The sequence below is a fragment of the Meleagris gallopavo genome, chromosome 1 (genome assembly GCF_905368555.1).
Source record: "Meleagris gallopavo chromosome 1, MGAL_WU_HG_1.1, whole genome shotgun sequence".
Classification (NCBI taxonomy): domain Eukaryota; kingdom Metazoa; phylum Chordata; class Aves; order Galliformes; family Phasianidae; genus Meleagris; species Meleagris gallopavo.
This window is the reverse complement of record NC_139404.1, coordinates 80,771,331-80,796,727: the sequence shown is the minus strand read 5'-3', so window position 1 is coordinate 80,796,727 and position 25,397 is coordinate 80,771,331. Positions and strand designations below refer to the sequence as shown.

General features: G+C 42.7%; 1 protein-coding gene across 3 annotated transcripts in view; it reads right to left on the bottom strand.

The window, feature by feature from the left end:
• LSAMP (limbic system associated membrane protein) overlaps positions 1 to 25,397 on the bottom strand; it is a 977,871-nt gene that overhangs the window by 108,357 nt on the left and 844,117 nt on the right. For all 3 annotated transcript variants that reach the window (XM_019618792.3, XM_010719331.4, XM_010719339.4), the window contains one exon: positions 3,605 to 3,730. In XM_019618792.3, coding sequence (XP_019474337.1) covers positions 3,605 to 3,730 — 126 coding nt within the window. The remainder of the gene's footprint in view (positions 1 to 3,604; positions 3,731 to 25,397) is intronic.

Here is a 25,397-nt window from a genome sequence, read left to right as displayed (position 1 = left end):
CCCTTTCAAGAGATGAGAGCCTACAGGATATCCCCATGTGAAATATTCCTAATGCTGCCAACTGCCAAGTCACCTAGCTTGTATTAGTAATCTCCAATACTCATCCCCATTCTAGAGGAACAAACCACAGACTCCTTATACATCCATTTCAGAGGGTTTCTAAAGCTTACCATCATATAGTGGGATGAGAAGTCACATGGCACAGGAGGCTTAATAAGCCCATGTCCTGAATCACAAGGGAGGCAATCGGACTGTGTGCAGGGAGGTGCTGGAAGCTGCAGGTCAGCAATCCCATAAGACCTCTGCTGGCTGAAGGAGAAGAGCTAATGACATTTGTGCTCCCAGGCAGTGCCTATTAAGCTATCCATAGCTAGTTAGATGCCGTTGCCCTGGTCCTACAGCACTGGAACCTGTCAGATAAGGAAGAAAAGGGTCTGGCTGACTCTCTTATTTGGTTGCTCTGTCACAATACAGTCAGACAACCATCTGAAGAGAAACAGAGAAGGAAAGCAAGGACTTCTATCATTTCAAGGAATGTCATTTCTGCTTTCATTACTATACACTGCTTGGAACTAAAGCTGATCTGTATTGTCAATTGCCATCTGAATTATTAAGTATTTTTCCCTTTATCTGTCTTCTTTCCAGGTGCTAGAATCAACAATTACAGCCAAACTTCAGTTATTTCACCAGAGAAGGAGAGAGGGTTTTCCTGTGGGTTGCTTCAAGGCTTGGGGCCTTACGGTTGATTAGAGAAAAATGCCTTGTTCAAGTACTCATTAAAGTACCAGCAAAGGAAGGCATGCAGCATTTTTTAAAGTGAATTTTCTACTTCCCAGATAGGCAAACAAATGGGATATGATGGTTCATTTAAATGAACGATCACATGCATCTCTGCTTCCTTTGCACAAAGAAGACAGCATCACTGACTTCCCTTTGCATTTGTATCTTCCACTTCCCAGCCAACAAGAAATAAATCATTTTTGTGGTTCTAACCCAGATAATTAGCCAAACACTACTGACCAAATCAATGAATGAAAGAAACAGTAGACAAATTTGCTAATGAACTCCTTCAGGAAAGTGCACAAAGAAAAAGTAATTTGGCTCTCTCGACCCCCGGTGCTGGTTTAATTTCACAACCTGTCCATTCAAAACCTCCTACACAAGCTCCGTAACACTCATTCTTAGAATTCTGCAGTCACGAGTTTAATCACAAAAAGATCCACAGAGAGAAAAAGAGACTGATTTCAGAAACCTTTACAATGTCTAAAATAGCTCTTTGATGCATAGCAGATGTGCTCAAAACTAGCATAAATCAAGCCAAAATGCCTGACAATCCTGGAAAAGGGAGATTCCGAGAAGATGTTTCTAACCATGGTAACTTTGAAATAGATTTGGAATTTTTTGTTAATTGTCAACTTCAAGGAAAACATTTAAAAGAAACCCTTTTGTCCCTCATTTTGGACAAGTGTCCTACTGGTATACGTGGTACACAAAGACTGGACTTCTGCCTGAAATCAGTTCCTCTGTATGGATAAAAGATAATAGATGGGTTGAGATGCAGAAAGAGACAGTAGAATAAGCAGTGAGATGTGGACATGACAGACTGTTATGAGGAATGCCTGTTTTTCCTCCCCAGTTAGAAAGGAGGAGCTTGGTGGGCATCACTGTTAAAGGGAAGGCCTGAGGTTTGATTGAAAGAGGGCTACTGAGAAGACACTAATGGATGCTAACAAGGCAATGTCTCTCAGACACATAGCACAGGAAGAAAAGTGAGGAGGCACACTGGGAAAGTAATGAACAGACCCATGAAAACTGACACAGGAATAAACGCAGGGGTGGGATTCCCCAGTCCAGTTGTTTACCAGAGAGGATTGCCAGAATGGAAATATGCTCTGAGGAGTCCTCAGAAGGGAGAAATGAAGTCAGTGATACCACAGAGTAGGCAGTACAACTGAAAAATACCTCAAAACACAAGCATGCAGCCGAAGTGATGAGCCAAGACAAGAATCTTCATATTTCTCTTCTGAATGATGCATCTGATACATGTCAGGACTCAGTTTTCATGAAGATTTAATTTAATTCTCCTGTAACTCCTTTAACTCAAACATTAGGTTGTGCTCACAGTGTGTTTCATACTAAAATACAAGAAAAAGTTGGGTTGAAGACTAAAAGACTGAATGTACAGTAAGATGGAAGACTCAGTAGGAAATAAATCTTAAGAGCAAAACTGTCAACGTTAAAAGATTTTAAAGTACATATTTAAAGGTGAAAAAGATAGGACCTATTTCCCCATGTATGTCAATGGAGCATCTGTGCTTAATACTAAAAAAGCTGGAAAATCAAGCAGTGACAATGATACCATAAAAGATTAGTGTTCCCCACATCAGCTCCCCACATCTGCTCCTCCCACTTCTTCCTGGCAGTCTTTACCCATCTTCTTTCCTTCTTCTGCAAGAAATGGTCCAAACCACAAGATGCGTATCTAGATTTCAAATACATGAATACTTTGGCTGAAGAGATGAGACAGGAAACCTGAACAATGCCAATCTGAACCACAGACATCAAATCCAAGGGCTTCTGGATGCAGCACTTGGATTGGGCCCTGTTTTATCATCTCTTTCTGGCCCCCTCTCCCTAACTTTCTTTGTGCAACTCTCTTCCCTTTGCTGGCTGACAGCTTAAATTTCTCTAGCATACAAAGAAAGCTTGTACTCTGCATACTTCAAGCCCTCCTTAACCCTTTACAAGTATGGCAATATCACAGAATACAGAGTTAACGAATGCTTTCCCCACATGCTTCAGATGACAGAATTTATGATGGCAAAAAGGAAATCTAGTAAGGAGCTCTCTCCTCAAATGACATGATACAGAAGAAGAGAAACCCAACAGTTGTTCCCATCCCCAGTGGAGTTTTAAGGAATGAAGGTTTCATTGCAACTCACACTGCTATCACCACGGAGTCTGACTACTTAAAGGACATCTTCCTTCCAAGCTTGCCACATCCTCAAACATGGAAGGTATACTTAGATAGCAGAACAAAACTGTTGAATAATTCCGCCTCTAGCCTGCTTTTCACTTGCATGGCAGATCAAGTATCTCCTTTACTCACCACACAAGACACCAGAACACTGTCTGCCAAAGTGGAAAGTAATATAAAATCACCTCTTCTACTATTTTCCTCTCCCTTTTAAGGTGAATTAATGGGAAGCAAACTCAGTTTTTCAGAAAGAACCTCTTCTATGTAATATACAAATAGAAATTCTTCTTTCTCTCCCACTCCAGCATCGTTTTCTTCCCACTCCCTTCACGTGCATTACCAGCAGTAGAGATTGGAACAGCAAGACAAAGGTCAAAGCTAAACAGAATCACAAGTCCAGTTCTGCATAACATCTACTGAAGTAATTCCAATTGTTCCCTGGGACAATCTGGTTAGCCTGCTTTGGAGGTGATGCTACAAAACATGCTTGCAATGCACTGAGGAGCCTTGCCTCATTTCTGCAGTTGTCTGATTTTCTACTAAAATTTTCAGTAACATTGGAAAAGAAGGAAGCTACTGCAGAGTTCACAAACCATCAGCAGGATACAGGCCTGTTGAGTCACTTACCTGTTGGAGTGAGGTGCCTCCAGGTGATCACAGGCTCTGGACGCCCATTTGCCATGCAAACCAGGGTCACATTGCTGCCTTCATTCACGGTGATGTCCGAGGAGATATTGGAGATCTTTGGTGGAACTGTGAAGACAAAACAAAGTTGGACCTCATTAATTCTGGAGGGAAGCTGGTCCTACTTATTAACCTATCTACTTATTAACCAGAGACAGACATGAACTCCTCCTACAGATTGCACTCCAGTTTACCACCCAGTTTTCTGAATTAGAACAGTGATCCAAATATAAGCTTATACCTTCTCAGCAGCCGAGAAAATCAATTCAAGTGTAACAACCTTTCAATGGTGCAAAGACGTAAAAAGAGAATGGAAAAAGATACGTAGAGCAATGCTCTGCTTTCAGGAGTACGCATGGGGTGAAGCAGCCAGGAGAGGGAAAACAGAACCAAAACAGAGACATGGGCAAGGTCACAGCTGAGTAAGGGAACACTGAAAAAGTAGGGTCTTCTGGCTTTGAGAATGCTGCCAGCATTGACTAGAGAGCACCTGATACAATGCCCAAAAAGCACAGCAGTGCTAACTTCTGTGGTGGCACAGTCATGGGACCTGCATGACTCACCTGAAATATACAATAAGGAGACCAAATCAGCATCTCCAGAAAATCCTACTGCACCAGACTTCCTTTAGCTATCTTCTCTCCTTAATTTTCCTCTTCTGGGAACTGCCTTACAGGAATACCTCTGTTTTGAGAACCTACATCTTCAAAGAGGTAGAAACATCTTTTTCTGTAACTGTGACACTTTATGTTTGTAGGCTTCATAAAGGAACTTCTCAGAACTTGCCTTACTGCCCCAAGGCTGCACAGAAGAAGGTCAACTCTACACACTGTCCCAGCTCTCAACATTCATTTTAAAACTAAAGTAACCCTGGACACTATTTTATGTCCTCCTGCAGGGTTCCAGACCTAAGGCACAGAATCAGAGGTACATTTGGTATTGATGCCTTCCCTGGGCTGATAAAACTCATGGTAAGGGCAAGTGGCCCTGCTCTGTTGCCTGTGTTACCAAACACTAACTGGGAATGAATCTAGAGAGCCCTTAAATTCATTTCCTCTCTGACTGCCACAACAAGTTCAAGAAGCAGAGATATGAGCCACAGCTTATGGAGATTTGCTGCGTGAAGGTACAACAACAGCAGGAAGTTTTCTGTGGTGCCTTTCAGCCAAGCAGGATGCCAGACACTACTTGCACCTCCCATGGCACAGCTCCCAAAGCACAGTAGAATGGTTAAAGGTTCAGATTAGACACAGCTTGTGCTCCTGGTGCCTTAAAGGCCTTCCTAAGTAAGTGAGTTTCTGTCATGAAATGAAGTGACTCCACTGGGGCTTGAACCAGTGGCTGTGGGCAAGGAGTGAGTCCTGTGTTTCAGCCTCCCAGCCCTTTTCTGAGGCAAAACAAGCCGTGGTTGTTTCTCCTTCCTCATGTTTGTGTCTCTTCCACGCTTCACGCCCAGGAGGAGGTGAGGGAGTTTAGCTAAAAAGGAATCTTCTTATTTTCTACTTTTTTTTTCCCCAGCTTCCAAATTTGTGTGTAGCGAGGAATGAAACAACATCATTTTCTGCTTTGCTTACCACAGAGTAAACAGACAGCAACCTCCCCTTCCAGCTCCTCGGCAGGAGTGGCTGATGGCCCTTCTGAGGCAGAGCTGCCTATGAGATAGGTGGGGAAAAGGAAATGAAGCCTGAAGAGAGCAACTCACCTCAGCAAGCTGTGTACCTGGATTCATAGCAATGGTGTTTACAACCCCCATTCTGTTGGCCTCAAACTCACAGCCAGGCCTTCAGTATCTATGACCATGGCATCTCTTTGGAGGAGCAAGGGCACCCAAGCAGGAACTACTTGAACAAAACAAGGCAAATGCATATTTGCAGGCAAGCTTGCTAACCTAGGTGAGGAGAGATACAAATGAGGAGTGGGGAGGAACTGTCATAGTATGGAGAGAAAGGACAGCACCATAGTCAGTGAGAGAGCAGAGGGAACCAGCACAACAGCAAAGGATTTTGCACTCTGCTTGTGAAAGCTGCAGGCCCATCTCAAATGGGCTGTGCACAAATACAGTCATCACAGTGACTGGAGTACAACCAGCTCTATTCTGAATGGTGAGCTGGCTGAGAGCTATGGATTAGAGGGCATCACAGCGTCACACTTGATGGCTGTTTTTTTTTTTTTGCTACCAAGCTATTTCATTATGAAGAGACAGTGGATGAAGTGTCCTTTTGTTCAGACAGAAGAAGCCTCAAAGTCACAGGCTTGGCAGGGAACTTCAACCACCCTGATATTTGCTGGATGGGTGAAAGTAGCCCAGCAGAAGTAGTGGTTCCACAGGTTCTGAGTAAGCTTGTGGTGCGTGTGCCCTTGCAGCAAAGATGAACCATGTGTTAGGTTGTATTAACAGGAGTATAACCACCTAAGTGGAGGGAAGCGTTTATATCTTTTATATCTCTTTATATAGTGCTTCAGATGCTGTCTCTCAAGCACTACATCCAGTTTTGGGCTCACTAGTACAAGAATGCCATTGACATACAGAAGCAAGTCCACCAGAGGGCTTCCAAGATAATTAGAAGGCTGCAAGCACACAGTGTACAAGCATTGCCTGAGAAAGATGGGTATGTTCACACTTGAAGAGAGAAAGAAGAGTGAAGGTCTTACTACTGTCTGCAAATACCTAGTGGAAAGGTGCATAGGCAACAATCAGAGTTGCACAGTGATCAGCAAAAAACAGCAGATAAGAGCTGCTACACAATGAAAATTCTAACTCAAAATGAGGAAGAAACTTTCATTTTTGGGAAATCAAAAATAGGAACAGATTCCCAAAGAAGTGGTGGAATGTCCATCCCTGGAGATACTCAAGCCTTGCCTGGATGAAAACCTAAGCTACCTTCTCTAACTGGCACTAGAATGGAAAGAGAAATGAACTTGGAAGCCAGTCTGCTTGCAAGAGTTTGTGTTGATGGCTGAGATCTTGGTGAGGCAAATGGAGTAAGAGATGTTTGGGAAACAGTTGATTGCACCTTGGTTCCCTTTTCAGGAGATAAGGAATTTCAGAGCAGGGATATCTTCCTAAGAGCACAACACTGAGTAAAGCAAGGCAGAGCAGAAAATCAATCCCTTTCTCTCAAAGCAAAATCCTCTGATGAACAAGCCCTGATACCTTTTACTTCATTGTTTCACTGTGAGCCATTACTAGTGCATCTATACTTGTAGGAAGAAGTTGGAGAAGACATAAGGAAAAAAACAACAACAAACAAGCATTGCTGAAAAACACTGATGTTGCCAAATAATTAAATCCCACCATGCTGAGGGATGTATGAGAGTTCCACTGACTGTGAAAGCGATCCATTTCCTGCTTCCTTCCCTTTATCACAGCCCTATACTTGGGATTTTCTGCACAGCACATGCTTGGCAGTACAAAACAACAGTCACACGGTGCTCTCCGAAAGTGGCCACTAATGCCTCAGGACTGCAGAAAGGACAGTGGAAGGGAAATATTCCAGGTAGGAAATTAAATGCCCTGCTTCCTCCAAAAGACACTTACGGCTTCATGTTTGTGGTATGAGTAAGCAGCAGTGAATTGCAGCACCATGATGAGATCTGGCTCAGCACTGAGTAGGCTTAGTTTTTAACTTGTAGGCTTAGCCAGAGAAAGAAAAACGGAGTGCTGCTATTTTTGCAGGAGTTGTGCCCAAGCTTCTCTGTCAGTGGACACAAGGATAGTGATTTCACAGCATCCTCAGTACAGCTTTTCTGTGATGTGCTGGTGAAAACATGAAAGCAGAGCCCTGAGGAGAACAGTGCTAGACCACATGTTTCAGGGACTTATCTTAACCTCAAAGGGTTAGTGATTGCATCAGGAAAAAAAAGCCCCATAACAAACCAAGAAAAGGTCTGTTCTGGACTAAGCTGAAGTAGGCCTAGCAGATGGAGGCTCTGGCAGAACGGTCAGTGCCAGGCCACATGGCTCAGCAGACAAAGCCACTATTGGGCATCAGCAGCAGAGCTTCAGTTAGGACATGTGCACCCTGCCCCTTCCAAAGCCGTCAAGTCATTTTAATTTGCAGCACATCAAATGAACTCGGAAACAGATCTGACCATGCAGACCAAATGCCCAAGAGGACAAGAATATGTCCAGATGGCCATATCTAGCTTGCCACTTTTTCAGTGGAGGAAAAAAAGAGGGCATTCAAGGCTGAAATCCTGTTAGAAGTATAATGTCTGGTTGCCTTCAGCCTGCTACCTTGGACAGAGGGCAAGAAAAGGCTGAGAGGAAGGGGAATAGCATAGGAAATATTTTTTTCTGTGAATTTAAAGCCCAGTTCAGATTATCCTGCTTAAAAGCCAGTCAGCATTAAAAGTGACCACATCTTAGCGGGCATTAATTTCTCTCAGACAAAAAAAGTCAGAGACTTAATTTTCAAGATGTCAAGATGGCATGTTAAAAATGCTGAAATTGTCAGCACCAGCAACAGTTAGCATTGCCTGCTTGGCGCTTGTCATTACTTTGTACACACCTTTTTAGGATAGTCTTAAAATGAGAAGCTTTGACCTTATTATTTTTTTCCCAAGTGTGGGTTGTGTTATATGTTCACAGTTCCCAGACTGCGGGAAGGATGACTGCTGAGAAAAAAAAATAATCTTGTAGACCCAGGAGCTTCTGAGATGTGACAGCTTCCTCTTGCCCAGTCATCTCTTAGTGACTCTCATCTAGAAAAACCTCTCATGCCTGGCCTCTTTGAGCCACTAGCATCAAGGCAAAAAATCACAACCTGGAGACCTGCAGAATGGGAAGCATTACAATTAAACAGCACTTTCCCACGTTCTTCTATTCAGCTGAACAACTTGTCCCTCCAGAGATCAGGCTGCTGTCAGATCCTTTTGGCTCTGGTGATGTTGGGAAAGCACTGCCAGGTCTACGGTACTGCTAAAGAAGACTAATCTGCCAGATTGTTTTTCTCTCCTCAGCATAAAAGGGCAGACATTACCCTATGCTTAGGAACCCACTGGAAGGGTGAGAGAAGGGACCGATGTGCAGAACACCACATATCACAGCCATACTCATACCAATGACATGTTCTGGAGAGCTGGAAATGAGTTCAAGGAAGAACAGCTTTTCATGAATGCCTATTTACTTCTTCTCCCTTTCAGATCTACGATATGCCTGATGCAAGCTCAGCATCTCCTCGTACACTTCATTGATTGTAAATAATAAATAGGAAATTAACCAGTAGCCATTCTTCTCAAGAAGCTCAAGAGCGGGGGCTGCACAGCAGGAGGGGACAAGGGCAGAGCTGGTGGAGAAATGCAAGTCCCAGGCAATGTGCAGTGACAGAGCGAGGTAGGAAAGGTTTGCACAAAACCTGCTTTGCACTAAGCCCATTCAAGTTAATTGCTGTCAATCTGTTACTTTCATGACAACTGCAACTCACATTAATTTATATAATAAGAAAGACCGAGACATGAAAAATAGAGCACACTCCCCCAGCGCAATCACTGTTGCTCTCAAAATGAAAGCAAGTGATTTGTTTTCACAAAACATTGCCGTGTCTCAAAAACACCCGCTACAGCAGTTATTACAAGCCAGGGGCCATATACAGGAGGCAGCAAGGAAACCACAAACAAGAGAACACACAACATCTGCTGTTGTTATCCTTGCCTTTTATGACCAAACCTCTTCAGAGCTCAAAACTCCTCCTGAGATATTAGCTGTAATTGTGTACGCTAGGTCAGCTTTATCATATGTGGCTATGGAAGCAGGTAATGAGTGAGGCTGTGCCCCTGATTTCCTACAAAATGAGTCAGCCCAATGATTAGGAGATGCAAGCTCACATCCACAGAGGCTGGCTCATGAGTGGAACACAATAAGAGGACAGAACAAGAGAGCAATCCTTGTAGTTCATAGCCAGGCTACCTGGCTGCTCCCTTTTGGCAAATGGGGCTTGGCACAACACTGTGAGTTACAAACTTACACTCCAAAGCAGCTGCTCCCCAGTCTAAAATTATAAACTTGCTTAATGTTTGGGTATTTTGTCAATAAGTTACAAAATGCATTTAAAATACAATAATAATAATAAAAAGTTTTATTCCCACTCACCGGATCTGAGATACAGCAAAAGCTATTTAATCTACCCAAGAAGTAGAAGCAAATGGTACTGAAAATAAGAAAGCCCAACAGCCCATAATCTCCATTAAGTGCTCTAATAGCTCATCCCAAGAAGGGAACCTTGAGTACAGACAAGAAAGTCACCACAACCATTTCCATATATCCCCATTAGTTAGTTACCTCCTCCAGTCTGTTTACTTCCCTCTCTATTGGCAAGTAGGACCCCCATCTGTTGGGCAAAATAAGACTCCCCCTCACCAATCCACAGGAGCCCCTGGCTTTCAGGGCAAAAAGAAAACATCAGGACTTCTCTTGACAAAAGTCAAAGGAACTTTGCAGCTACCAAAGCCCTCTGCAGGTGCCTATCAATTAGCCTCCAGAGTTCTCATTTCCTTGTCCCGAGGTCCCAATTAACAGCACTTTGCAACAAATACCAAGTCGCTAATAGGCCCCAAGGCAGAGGTAGGGGGTTGGTGACCATCACACGCCCTTGAATGCTTTAGAGCTTCCACCTTGCTCACCACAATTAGGGGTCCTTTCCTGGGGCAATTAATTGTCAGCAAATTGGCCTCATTAGTCATTGTTTAGTCAATGTGTTAGTGGGGAGAGAGGGCTTGAAGAAGGGGCTGAGCTGCTAAACACAACTAAATGGTTTAATTTCCCTCTTATGTGTGCAGCAGGCTAATCACGGCTCTTTGCAGTAGTAACAAGAAACAGCTTGTTGCTACTCTAGTCTGCACGGGGAGCAAGTTGAGGGCTAGCAAGTAAAATTCAGATGCCCTTTGGGATGTGGCATGCTAATGTCTTGGAAGCACTTTACAGATGAAATGCGACATGAGACCCGAGACGTGTTTTTTACGGTCTGATTCATGCTGCAGCCTCAACCGGAGAGATGAAGCTGTCACCAGGGCAGGAGGGCAGAGAGTGAAGTTGTTGAACTTCACTGAAAAGTGCAGACTTCAAAACGTCTCTCCGACCTTCTGCTCTGCTAGGTTTGCTTCTTCCCACCAGCGCCTCTTCCAGTAACTTTAAAGCTTCTGGTGAAGTAGAAGGAAACAACGAAAGTTTGTTTTTGTTTTGAATCCCTTAGGATTCAAAAAAGATCTCTCAAAATACACTGCAGTGTTTTCAACAAGGTGTAACTGCTTGTTGAAAACTGCTTCTTTCTGTTGTCTGTAAGGGAATGTTTTGCCATGTTCATCCCTGGTAGCCTTTAGGGAATGGTCTGCCCCACCCTGAGCAAGGAAGCCACCAGAGACCTGCAGTAGCCAGTCCCAGCACTGCCTGCTCCACTGAGGCATCAGTTGCTGCTGATGTACAGAGAACACAGGATGAAGGAAGCACAGGGGCTGCCAGTTTGGCCTTTGCATGACAGCAAGCTTCCCTTTTGAGCAGCTGAGCCTCACCTGCTTGGTGGTCACATAGGGAATCATTTAAATCTAAATGGGGACCGTGCCTATTGCACTGAGTGGGAGTGGAGCAACAAACAGGACATGCGATATCAAAGCCATGTGGGAAACCCCTCAGTTTACGGGGCTGGGTAGCATGTCAGACCTCGCTGCAGTGCTGACAAGCCAAACCATTTTGTCCAAAGGAAAGTTCTGCCTCATCTGATATATATTTAAGGGCTGTTTTTCCACATCAGATTGCATGGCAAACACTCTCAGTATGTTGATTCTTAGCAGAGAAAAGCATGGAGCGTAAACCTGCTGAACTGCCTTATCTGAGACCCATTGGAAAAGTCAGCACAGAACTGGGCTCTATTGCTTACATGATCTCACTGATTTATTTTAAACTCATCTCCATGAACTTGTCAAGAGAGAAATTATTCTACTTCCTAATTGAGAGCAAACCTGAGAGAAAAAAAACCAGCTTAAGTCTCCAGCCAACCTCATTTTTCAGTGTGCTGGTGTGATGCTGTGGGACAGGGGTAAAAGCAGTCTCAATCCTGCTTCTAGCCCAGTGCCTCACCCTTAATCTCAGATCCCAGCCTTCTACCATAAAGCAGCTCCAGCTCCAAGCCTGAGCCCCAGCCCTGCCCCCATGCTGTTAGCATTTCACCAAGGATTCTGGCTGTCCCCCTTGGCCAAGCAAAGGGTCACCAGCCCACGTTTGTGGAATCTGGACACCAGATTCTTAGCCACATGCTTAGCAGAAAGCACAAGCCAGGCACATGCCTGATATCTCCTTATCTCCAGATTCTGACCTCTGTACATGAAGTACTGGTTGCTTGCTACACAACTTCTTTTCTTTTCAATTAACATATCAAATTTATGCTAGGATTGCAGCAATCCACTTATCTGTGGTTCATGTCTTTAAAAGAAAGCTCTGTGCATTTGCCATCGGCATTGCTTGGGTTCTCTTAGCTCAAAAACTGACTGCAATTGCTGAAGCCAAGTGCAAATGCTTTCTGACCAATTCTCCTGGAAAGGCCTGCTGTGAAAAAACATCCTCCTTCACAAGACATGTGTAAGCAACAACAGAAATACTTACCACGCTCATCCCAAAGGATTAACCCTTGGAATGCTGCCTAATCCCAAACACTTCCAGGACTACAAATGTACACAGCATTCAGTTTTTGTGCTTCGAGGGTGTCCTATATTTTCCCTCAGACCATTCTTTTTTTTTTTTTCCCAAATCTGGAAGTATTTAGTTACAGGACTGAAGTAATAAAAGGTCTTTTCTTCTGCAGACATAACCTGCCCTCCTGGAAGATAAATTCTGTGAGAAATGTTCTCCTTAGAATTTAAGTCCTCCAAATGCATCTCAGAGAGTTTTGTTAAGAAAACCTTTTTCATATAAATATTAAGCATGTTGGATGTATATGGGATGTACAGCTAATGTATGATTATTTTTAAGCTTGATTCAAAGCCCAGGGAGATCCTTCTTGGATGTCAAGGATTTCTGAACAAATTCTTTTAAAGCAAGAATGGGTGATGGCTTCAAGAAGCATTGCAACCATAACAGGGACAGGTGAGAGAAAAAAAAAAAAAAAAAAAAGTAATTTTTTAACTGAGTCCCAGCAGTCCTATTACTTCTTTTTTTGGGAAGTAGACTGGAAAGCATAGGCCAGGTAGAGTCAGAAAGCAGACAGAAAAGCCTATGCTATTTCAGGGCAAGAGATACAGGTTCAGAGAGGGTGACATGAGTTACAAAGATGATTAGGCTTTCCTGATCAGGAAAGCAGGGTAGGAAGTCAGTTTCGGCAGACAGCCCACTCTGGATGAAGGCAAGGCTGTCTATCATGGCTGTATAGTCAGGAGAAACAGAACCAAAGAGTTTTTGTTTGTCTGATGATTTATTTTTCAGATTGCATACTTTTGCGTATGTTCAGCTCATTAGGGACAGACAGCGCAGAAGAGAATAGCCTTCATGAACCACACAGGCTGAAAAAAAAAAAAAAAAAAAAAAAGGCAGCTCTCTCCAAACTCTGCTCTCAGATTCCTTTGGCTGACCATGGTATATGGCGCAGTATCTGTGATAAGCCACAGGACAGTGGATACAATGCTCTAAGTGTCTTGTGCATACCACATACCCAAGGATCTGGCTCAGTTTCAACCAATACCCACAACTTCTCAGTTGCAAGCCTCTTGCTCAAATCAAATGTATGTGGTAGATGTAAAACATTTTTTTATTAGCAGGCTTTCCTTCTTATGCATTGAAATGAGCAAAATGGAGCAGGACAGCTTACTGTAACTACCTTTCAAGATTGCTTCCAGGGGAGCACAAAGCTACTGCAGCATTTTGGAAATGTTGGTTTTGTTTTTAGTACAAAGTATAGAGAATAAAGTGAAAAATCCCATACTCAAATATTTTAAGAATTTTGGATAAAATTCATTCCTGTGTTAAGGGCACAGATTCAGAGAAGAGCAAAGAATACTATATGCTGTGATTGAACTATAGTACTATAATTCTACAACTTGGATTAGGACAGCAGTCCAGGAAGAAAATATAGCTGTTTGACCACCAAGAGGATTCAATTTGTCCAATTCAATGAATGATGGACATTCTATAACAGAAGACACTACAGCTGCTTGTGCAGTCAGTTCAGCAATAAGACTGATGCCTTAGCACAGAGTTGCTGAAAGCCCCACCAAAATCTCATCAAACAGAAAAGAACCTGATCCAAAGACCAATCTCCAAAAATCTTGCAAATTTTGAGCATGAAAAAGACTCAAAGTGCATCTTCATAGTTTTTCTGTTCAGGCTGCTCAGTACATTCCTATGTTGTCACTGCTGCTGGATCCACAGACGGTGGCTTTCCTCAGCACATGCAGTTATGAAATGCCAGCTGTGAGACCTTGAATTGTTAGTTATTGTAAAGCTTGGTGATAGCTGCAGCAGTATATTTATAAAGGTCAGGATGTTATCATCAGCCATCAGAGAAAGGAAAGCTAGAGAGTTCAAGGCAAAAAAATCCCTTGTCAGACATGCTAATCTACACAAACCTGCTCCAGCAGTAAAGACAAGAAAGAAAACACAGTGTTTCTGAAGTAAAGGCATTTTCAAAGAAAGCAAGCAGTCAACTACAGCTAAGATGTAATTGTGGTGATTTCCTTCCCACAGACTCCTTCCCACAAACCAAGAGCCAGGGTTTCTTGAGGAGTAGAGTTTCTGCTCTCCAAGACTCTCTGCCAAAAGAAAGAGTGCTCTGTTTTGGTTCAGCCACGTGCAGCAGCACCTTGAGGTCTTGGAAGTTTCCCACTGTTTTGTTTTCCAAGCTTTGCCATGTGGTAAAGACATGCTGTATATGCACAGACAACCACAAGGGATGTGAGGGATGGATTCCAAGAGCTTTGCTCTGTAAACACATTACTGGTGCCATTTCAATTAAAGGAGAATCTCTTCCCCACGTCCAGACATGAGGCTTATTCCTTACAGCCTGCAGCTTTAGCAAGGCACATTAAAGATGCTGGCTGTCCCTTTTCTCTCAATGGGCTCCAAGTCTGAACTCTTCAAAACTGACAGGAATTTTTTTTTTTTTTTTTTTTTTGCTGGTGTTGGGTTTGGAAAGAGGTGCAGGGAACCAGACCCTTAGGTAGGCAAATTCCACTGGAGCCGAGTGGAATTACCCACCCAAAGTTGTCTGGCTGCTAGAAGCCTGGGTGTCTACAAGAAAGTTATACCTGCAGGGGTCTGCAAGAAAGAAGCAGCAGGACTTTGTAAGAAAATTGAGAAGAAATGGGCAGACATTGTCCTCTCAGGAGAATAATTAAGAAAAGATCTCCAGCACCTTCATATTGTGTGAGACAGCACCTCTACAGACACCTTTTGTATGACATTTTGCAATAAAACGCTACCCGCCACAGAATCTAGCACTGCTGGCCAGAGAGAGGGAATGAAGTGATTTTCCCTGTTGCTCACCAAAGAACACTTCAAAATTGCATTTTGCTTCCATCACTGCGGGTGATCAAAAGCTAAGTTCGGAGGAAAACATAGCCTGTGACTCTCTGCCATAACAGCACATCCACATTTGAGCACCTATCATAGATATCAAGGTAAGCAACTCTACTCAAAAATGAAGAGAGGAACGACTTTGTGGATGACTCAGTAGGTCTGTTATTTCAAGTTCAGTGACTGTTTTGCTGCACACTTTTGCTATGACCTTGAGTAAGTCAGTCCACCTTTCTGAGGCTCAGTTGTCCATTCTACTCTTAGAGAATTACTGAGTGCAAGATGTATGGCATCCCCAGTGATTGGTATCTGACTGGTGTCATGACAGGTACAATGCCTTCACCTCTACAACCCCAAAGGATGACTAGGAAGGTTAGGGGAAGAGTATCTGCAAAGTCTCAGACTGTTAAAGGGAATTCTCCATGAGGAATTATCATGCTGCAGACTTTCTTGGCAAAGCAAAAAGGGCAAACCCAAGGCAGACCTTCCCACAGACAGACTACACAGTCTGTTTCTGATTCTTCATTGCTGATGTAAAGTAAAAATAAAACACTCTTTTACAGGCTGAAAGAATCAGAGTTGTTCATAATAGCAGTCTCCAGGGAGATCTTAATGTGGCCTTTCGTTATCTAAAGAGTCGACAGGAAAGATGGGGAGAGACTCTATAATATAAGGGTAATTAGTGATAGGACAAGAGGTAATAGTTTTAAACTAAAAGAGAGCAGATTTAGTTTAGACATTAGGAAGAAGTTCTTAATTCAGAGAATGGTGTGTCTCTGGCACAGGCTGCCCAGAGAAGCTGTGGATGCCCCATCCCTGGAGGTACTCAGGGCTAGGTTGGATAGGCCTCTGAGCAATCTGGTCTAATGGGAGGTGCCTCTGCCCATGCACAGCAGGGAGGTTGGAACTAGGTGATCTTTAAAGTTTCTTCCAACCAAAACCATTCTATGATTCTATGATTCGAAATTGGTTTTTCATAAAGGAGAAAATTAGCCACATGCTTCATGGGGAAAAAGTGGAATCTAGAAAACATTGTAAAAGCTTAAAAATGAGCAGAAGTGGAATCAGTACAGTCAGGAATACTAATCAATGAGAGGGACTTTCTACACTTCTACACTTTCTATTCTGATGGTCATGATAAGCTGTAGTCTGAAAAACTGATTTCCTTAAAGTATAAAGAGAGATTAAAAAAACAAAGAAACTTTGCATCAGAACACAATGATGAAAACTCTGCCAAAGTCTGAGGAAAAGCAGAGACATAACTGAGATGGCATCACAATATGGATCAACCTGCCACTGGATCAGGCATAGACACTCATAACAAATAGGCACAAGGGATGCAGCACAAATACAGTATGACACTATATCCTGGGCATATGCTTGATGTATGGAGGATTAAATACCACACACACACTGTCCTGGGTAGATTGTATCTAGTGCTGACAGATACCTGAGGGATCTGTCTCGTTCTTTATACACTTTGGCAATTGCCATGCCAACAAAAGATTATGGGATTGGGGGGGTGAGAAAGACAGATCATTTACTACTCTATTTAACGGAGCCCTTATTCTCTGGGGGGATTTTGTCAAGTTGTTGGACTTCTTAAATGATATTTCTACCTGCCTATACACATTTGGCGTTGACGGGTTTTTCTTCTTTTCTCTGTCCCTGTGACACAATAGCTCTCTCTTCTGCAGTCCCAGACCAGCCTTAAAGTAAACGTGGCTTCTGTAAGTCAGTTTGAAGACTGCTGCCCTCAACCCCCAGCCCCACATGTGCTGCAAAGAGAAGAAAATAGCCACCGTGCTGCAAAGACCAATTCTTTCCCCCTCTGGTGAGCCCTCTGATTGATGGCTCTGTTTGTCAGGAGAGACAGATTGTCTTGAGTGTGAGAGAGCTAACTATCACCTAGGGAGGCTACCAGAGCAAGAAGGAGGGGGAGAGGGAGAGCTTCAGACAGAAGGACAGGTACAGCCAGACAGACAGAGAAAAAGGTGAGCTGAGGAAGGGGAAAGAGAAAAGGAGTGATGGAAGACTGTAGATGAGAGAAAGACAGTAGCGCTTGATGAATTAAGTTGTCAACGTTGGCATCACCTATGTACCTTGTCATGCCAATAAATTCATTGAAGCTGAAGCTGCACTGAGAGTTAACAGTGAGAGAGTGCTGATGGAAGGAAGAAATAACAGCCCATTTAAAGACTCAGCAATTTATTAGTTACCTCAGAAGAGAGGTGGTGACAACAGGGAAGGAGATATACTTCCCCATCATGCTGGGCAGGAAAACTTGTTTTGGATTTGAGCTGTCTGGCCAGTTGCACTGCAGAATGGAAGGAGATTGACAGCAACCAAGACCTGGTTCGAGAAGGAGAAACGCAGGGAAGAGATTTGTTGGAAGTCAACGGTGAGCACTGCAGATGCACACTCTTCATGTCTCAAGCCATCTCCTGATTTGTGGAGGAAAGATGCTGACAATGAACAGACAAAAACCCGTAGTTCAAGAGGAAGGTATAAGGCACTGAGCATGGTCAGCATTACTGAGGGAACACAAAGGCAAGTGGAGATGGAAACCATACCTCTAGTTAAAGAGAGAGAGAGGTGTGACAGAAAGCTCAGAGATATATAAAGCTCTTCTGACTTAACAGCTGGAAGCACAGCACCAAAATGCAAACAGCTTTGGTTGGCTGTATCAGGATGGCACTGCACTAAGGTGCTCTCTTGACCAACAGAACCAAGGAGATGGATGCCCCTTCCCTGGAGGTATTCACAGTGGGGATGGATAGGGCTCTGAGCAATCTGATCTAGCTGTAGGTATTCCTGTTCATTGCAAGGGAGTTGGACAAGTCCCTGCCAACTCAAATGATTCTACAATTCTTTGATTACAAATGCATTCATTACAAGAATAGGAGGAGCCCACAGGCTCCTACTGTCCCCCTGAACTCCAGGGAAGTCAGCTGGATGTGGCTGAAGAATAACAAAATTAAAATTAATGACCCGATGCCTTCTTCTGCTGCCCATTCAGTTGAAGGCAAAGCTCAGAGCAGTTCAGATGAAGGGTAAGCACATGCTTTCTCTCCCCTTACTATTCAAGTCTCTAGAAATGATCAGCATCTGCCCAGCTGCGTGAGAAACACATCTACCTCTTGACTCCTCTCTCTTATTTTCCCCTAAAGCAGCGTAAGATTCATGGTGATCTCACCTGTAGTCATCTAAAGATGTTTACTTTTATGTGACAAGACATGTCAGCCTCCCCTTCCTTGCTATCAGTTGATCCCAACCAGCTTCCAGGCATTGCATCGAGAAGGACACTGCCTGCTCAAAGATTCATCATCCCCATAGCCTCTGCTGCTCTGTGCTGTACTGATGCCTGAGCTTGGACAGCAGAGAGGGGTGGAAGGAGAAGGGGGAAGAAAGATCCCTCCTTTAGGCAGAATTACTGGAGATATTTCCTTTGAAGAGAGAGAAATTCTGACTCAGATACATGCTTGGAGAAGCTACTGTTTGGCTTGAGTGAAACACTGAAGACTTACAATTATTTGTAAGGATATTTGGAGAGCATGGATAGAAATGTACATCCCAATGCAACCAGGCAACTCATGCAGAAAAATAATATGTATGGCATAAAACTGTCATATGTGAGTCATATGTGTGTATATACATATAAAATACATACATACTTAGAACACTGTATAATCAATGGATATACAGATGGTGTATATATATCCAGGAGCTTGGCTAATATAATTTATATTGGAGTAATGAGAGAAAGTCACTCACCCTGCCCCAGGCTCACAAGATAAACTCAATGAAGTGGATCTCCAGAGAGATCCTTCCCCAGTGGCAGTCAGCTCTTAAATGGGTCTAGGAGAGGTGGAGCCAGGCTCCACCCCTTCCCGCAGCACAGGTGATTTGCCTTCACCTGTGCTCCCGTGGCTGACTCATTGCTCGCCTCAGGTGATCAATCAGAGGTTCAGGCCGTGATTCAGCAGTCCCATACAAACACTTACAAGTATATATACACATACATGCATACAAATATAAACACTTACACACATATTGTAGTTTGTTCCTGAAACCTCTTGCCTCTTCAGGAGCTCTCATTTGGCTGGTGGTCTGTAACCTACCAAACAGCCAAGACAAAGCTGTCCTCACTGTGGTCCCTGAGCTGCATAGTGTAACTCTGTTGGTTGCCTTCAATTTGATATGAAATGAGAACTGGGATCCCATTGAGCCAGACTCCGTTCTGATCTGCCTGGTCCCCAAATCAGAGCAGCTATAGTGCCCTTGGGCTGTGGTGCTGTATTAAAGTTGACTGCAGCTTCAATCTACTTTGCTGTTTGCACAGTGAAGGCTGTGTTTGGCCTACTGGGAAATTACAATGTGTCCCTCATTTGAGGAGAATGGACATTTCTCTTCCAGGAGTTGAGATCTATGGGTTAGTATAACTTAGTTTAAATGATCTAAACTGATGGCTTCCAATCCTTCTTAGTCTGAGAGTATTTTGCAATTTCCCAGGGGAAGCACAGGCACCATATGGTGAATGCAACTCTCTTGACAACTGGCTTGGTTTTCTTCAAGTCTACAGACTTTCTGGGCATCAAAGACAGAAGGGGGAAGATGACTCAGGAAGAAACTAGGGCTGGGAAAGAAAGCTGGGCCTGAGAGCAGCCTGCAGCACAGCTCCTAGAAGCCTGGATACCTGTCTGTGTCCATCATGCCCCTCTAGTGCAACATGACATTGTCCTCAGGGCATGACATATTTCAGTTTCTTTTTCTCTATCCTCCTAGCAGCTGATGGGCCATCTCTTCTGTTCCTCAGTTTTTTTCACAAGGATGTGTGGTTTGGTTTTGTTGTTTTTATTTAAAGTGGAGAGTGACTGGGAGAAGGGGAAAGCCAGACTTAGGTAGGCTGCTGCTAGCAGCCAGGGAATGGGGAACAAGGAGGGTGGGATGGAGAGTGAGGCTGCCTACAGAATGGTGTTGGTACTGAGATGAGCTAAGAGAAGCCTCAGAAACTGCTGGCAAATTGCCCTGCTCTCTGTCTCACCTTGAGATGCAAATTTCATCACTATTTTAGCTGAGGGACATGGCTGTTTACTCAGAGAAAAAGCTGGAATTCAGTAGTACTTGCCATCGCGTGCCAGAGTTGTGCACATATATTTGAGAGAGAAATGAGAGGAATAAGGAATAGTTGATGAAGAAACAGGCAGTGACAGATGCAGAAGATACTGGGGCTGGCAGAAGGGGGGGGTGTAAGGGAAGGCAGAACCACAGCTGGGCCTAACTGCCATGGAGCTATCTTGCAGCTTTGAGCTACCCTCTTTGCCCTCTCTTTCCTCCTCTTCTGCCTCTTCTGTTTCCAAGACTTTGGACCAAGGACTTCCCCAGCCAAGTGCATGTGCCAGAGAAGTAGTGGCTGGCCTTGGAGGCGTGCAAAGCCTATGGCATGGGATTGGAATTGGATGATCATTGACGGTCCCTCCAACCTAAGCCACTCTATGATTTTATGTGCATGCAGTATTTAATTTATCGGTAGCCTAGATCTCAACTGAGCTTTTTGGTCACAGTGGAAATGCAACAGTCCAGAATTTCAGACTCATTGCTCTACAGTTTGACCAAGGCTTTTTCTTTTAAAAAGATCAGTCTGGTCATGTAGGCCTACTTTTAGAAAACCTAATTTGCAGACGATACCTTGCAGAAGAAACAGTATTAGGTGGAAAATTCCCTTCCACAAAAAGCCATTTATAAACAACCATGACTAACTTGCTCTCCTGGAACTGCTGAGGCGTTCAGAACACCTCAAAGAAGGTTTGCCTTTGGCTGGTCTTTGACCAAGGAGCAAATAATAGTATTGTGAAGCAGAGATGGGATCATGCTAGAGGCTACTGAAAGGAAGAAAGAATTTTATTTGGAAATATCATTCGATACTAGGTATGCTGATTAATAAATAAACAAAAAGAGGTGACATTCATGATGACATTTAAATGACTGAAGTGCCAACAGCTTGTTAAAATACCACATGGCCCGGAAAGAGGCAAACAAAGAAACAGGGTTTGGACAAGCAGTGAGTAATGGTGACCCAATCAATTTAACTATTGATAAAACACAGGTGAGGAAATATTCAGGGAAAAAAAAAATCTCTGCAAATCATCAGCTAATGGATTAAATGCATCTGAGTGCGAGATGGAAATTAACCGATCAATTCACTCAGCAGCTCCTAATTATATGTGACAGGGCACGCAGACCTCAGAAACTATATGGAGCTCAGAGGACAGCAGCACTGGTAGAAATATTTGAAGGCTGCTTCTTACCACTGTAGGATAAGATATTTACCTCAGGGAGAGAATGCAGTTGCTCATTAAATATTAACTCTGCAAACATTTTAAGTCTATATTTTAAGAACATGAAAAGTGAGGTTCTTTTCTACTGCTTTGTAACAATTTGCAACATTAGGTATAAATATATGGTATCAAAATTAACATGCCAATCTAAACAAAATTAAATGTAATGATACAGTCAAAATGAAACGTTTTTGCCTCATTGCAGTTAAATGTTTTGACATTAGTGAAATGAAATGAGGAAGTTAAAATGATTTGTTGTGACACTCGTCTGTCAAAAAAATTTGTTGCATCACCATGCTCCTGCAAAACACTTTGACGCCGACAGAACTGGTCTTCCAGTAGGAAGCTGCATCACATTTTCTGATCACAGCTTTCACAATTTTATATGAATCATCATTCACAGCATTTTACTGATGAACACTGTTCTGTTTTGGTCTGCACTGTTTAGGAAATGGTCATAGGGATATCAAGGGATATCAACCGGCTTATTTCTCCCCTTGATCTCACCCTTCTCATGTACAGACCTCTTGGGACTCCCTCAAAATCATGCCCTTGGAGAGACAGCAGATTGAAGGAAATATAGAAAACAAAAAAAAATAGTAATGATGATCTAATTGTTCACCAGGGAAAGACTAGTAATGAAATATGATTTATTTTTTTCCTGAACTAGATTAGAATGAAAACCTTGCTTGCCCAATTCTCACCTTACACTGTAGTACTGAGTTTGGAATTCACTTTTGGAGCAAGGATAAGCACTAAGTACATATTTAAGCTACTGCCTATATAAGCAATTAAATTATTAATTCAATAGGGAAAAACGGTGACTTACAAACCAGATGGAAGTTCTAAATCAGGTAGCTCAGGAATGATGTTACAGCATAAGCAATGTCAATTCTGGAGATGATGAGACCTGAGCTGGGGCAGTCTTCCAGCCTCATCAAGCTAATAATATTTATCACTTGTTCTAAAACCACAACTCTATAACTTGTGAGGGTCCAGCATAATCTGTGCATGGCCAGTGATACTATTTTTAGACTGTTTTTAAATTCAGGGTTGCAGGGAATTCAGAGGGTGCAATGTTTAATATAGCACTTTACGAACTCCTGCAAGTGAATTTAATTCAATCTGTCTTGGGTTAGGAGCACTGTCACGGATTAGAAATTGCTTGAAGAACCATAAACAAGGATAACGACAAGGGGCATGTAAGAGCAAAGTTGTAAGTAGGTGGGTAAGAAGCGAGGTGCTGTAGGAATCTGCGTGAGGTCTGCTTTCATTTAACATCTTCATTAATGAGCCTGAAGAAGTAGCTCCCTAATGAAAGCTGTGCATGATGCTCAGTTGGGAGGAGCTGCAAACATCCATCAGGGCAGATAAACAAAATGGGATATGCAGTGGTTAGGTATAGAGGCAGAATTGAATTAAACAAGCTAATTAGCTCTATTGGGAAAATAATAGTCCTCTCATGGTCATGGCAAGATCACGGGTCTGAAGAGATCCACACACCTTTTCAGAAAGAATGGGTGTACAACTTTTGGAACAGACTTCTCAAAGGACTGACAAACATAAAAATGTGGGTTGTCTAAGTTCTAGATGAGTAAATGATAAAGCAGCCTGGCCCCCTATTAGCTAGGTACAAACATGATGTAAGGTCCGGTCTATAGAACACGAGTATTAGGAATGGCACATTAGTCCATAGCTGTCTTTATAGACAAGTTGAAGTATATCAGCTTCGATCATGTTTCAAACATATTGCTTCCCTCATTTGAGGCCCAAACCACACTGAATAAGAGAAAAATGCTGAAATGCACGCATTCAATACAGTGAAGAGCAATGCTGAGAAAGTGAAAGGTGACAGCAAAGTCCATGGCATCTAGACAGTTTAAATGGTAGAAGAGTAAAGTTTCAGACAAATTATGAAGGCATCATGTAGTGGAAGAAAGGTCCATTTTAGCACCACTAACATAACGTATTCAGTGGAACAATTCATCTAGGTATGCAGCAGCACCCTGAAGATTTAGAAAAAACAAAACAAGAAAGGCAGTCCTTGGATTGGTAAATCTAAATACAGAAAAGATGACACAGCTCATGCACAACATCTCACTTGAACACGAAGACCAGACTAGACCAATGCTCATTTTAGTATTATACAATATGGATAAGGCTAATGACTCAAAGCAGCCTTTATCTGAGCATGATCTCTACAGCTTGCTGTTAGACGGAGAAGAGCTTGATATACAGCTCACCAATTATCCCAGCACTGAAGCACCTCCTCCACACTCTTGCAACCTTAGCCAGAATTGGTCCTTTCTACGGTAAATATGGAAGGTCATAGGACTGCATTTGAAAGTGTTAACTGTTTCATGGTTGTGCATACTTGCAACATAATAGACTAACCTATCACCTAGTGCACCTGTGTTCTTTTATACATGGGTTACTTCAAAAATAATGCCACGTATTTATTTCCATGGAAACTACGATAGCTACAAAGAGGGCCATAACACCATTTGATAGAGCATATTCTCAGCTACAAAGCACTCTTTTTCAGTGGTTACCACCATTAGCTGCGCATTTTCCCCAGCGATGAACAAGAACCTGAATGCCATGCTCATAACAATCTGCAACAGCAGAGGTTCCCCACTATCACTGTCGCCACTGCTGAAACACACATGACCACCATCTCACTGTGCTCACATCCACTGTGTGCTCATATCCACTGTTTGGTCTCCATAAATTTTTAGCAAGCATTGATGAATGTCAATGAATACCATTTTTTTCTGCATGAAGAAATTCAATGACACACCTTGGCTTCATCCACATTCCTATGTCAGAAGCCATTCTGTCAGACACTCCCTCTGCCATCTGTTGCATGGCAACAACATGTAAGGGAATATCAATGGGTCAGTTCATTATCTACTGCCATACCAGCTACATCCACCTCTGACATCATGGGCCAACATAATAAAATAGAAGGGGTTACTTTTGGAGTAGCCTTTGTATTTATTACTGGGATCTTCTTTTTTTTTTTTTTTTTTTTTTTTTTTTTCAGAATAAAAAATCCAAAGAGAACAACTCAGGAATGAACAGAAGTAATCTTGTCAGTTTCCTCTTCCTATCACCTGTGGTCAATTCGTGCCTCCTCCAGCTCCTCAGTTTGGGGTATTTAAAACTTGACTGGGCAAAAGAAGTAGAAAAAGTATATCTTCTGCAAAATATATGCTTATGTATGCTAAAAAATTCTAAGCGGGAGGGGGTGCCAAGGGACAGAGAAGACAAGGAAGTTATCAAAAATAGAATATTTTACTGATTACAGCAGTTCAGAGCCAGGCCCTGCCACTCACTTGCTCTTATTTTGGGCAACATTCCACATGCCTCATCTCACTGGGAGTAGCAATGCTTTTTTTTCTACCGCTCCATTTTTATCTGGTCTATTTAAACTGTAGACTCTGCAGGGCAGGGACTATCTCTCAGCCTTTGTTTGCAGCCTTAGAAAGACTTGATTGGGACCTGCAGACAGAACACTGGTTTTAATCGGAATAAGCAAAATGAAATGACGTTCCCCAGTCTGTACCACAAAAATGTAGAATCGGAAGTTACAAAGTCTATTTTTCAGTTGGCTAAGAGCTAAATAAGGAATCTGAACTATTAGTTCACTCGCAAAAATGTGCTTTTAATTCTGCATGCTGTTCAGTGCAAAATGGTCAAATTAAATATTAAACTCTTACTAAAAAAAATTGCAACTGGGCTTCAATGAACATCGCAACTCAGTCTGAAATGTAGTGTTTTTTGTTTTTTTTTTTCCCCAGAAAATGATAAGCAGGATGCTTAAAATAACATTGCTTGAGGTAGCTTAGTCTAGTTCAAGTTTTAAAGGCAATGCAGTTAAGAGGGGAGAAGCAATGGGGCC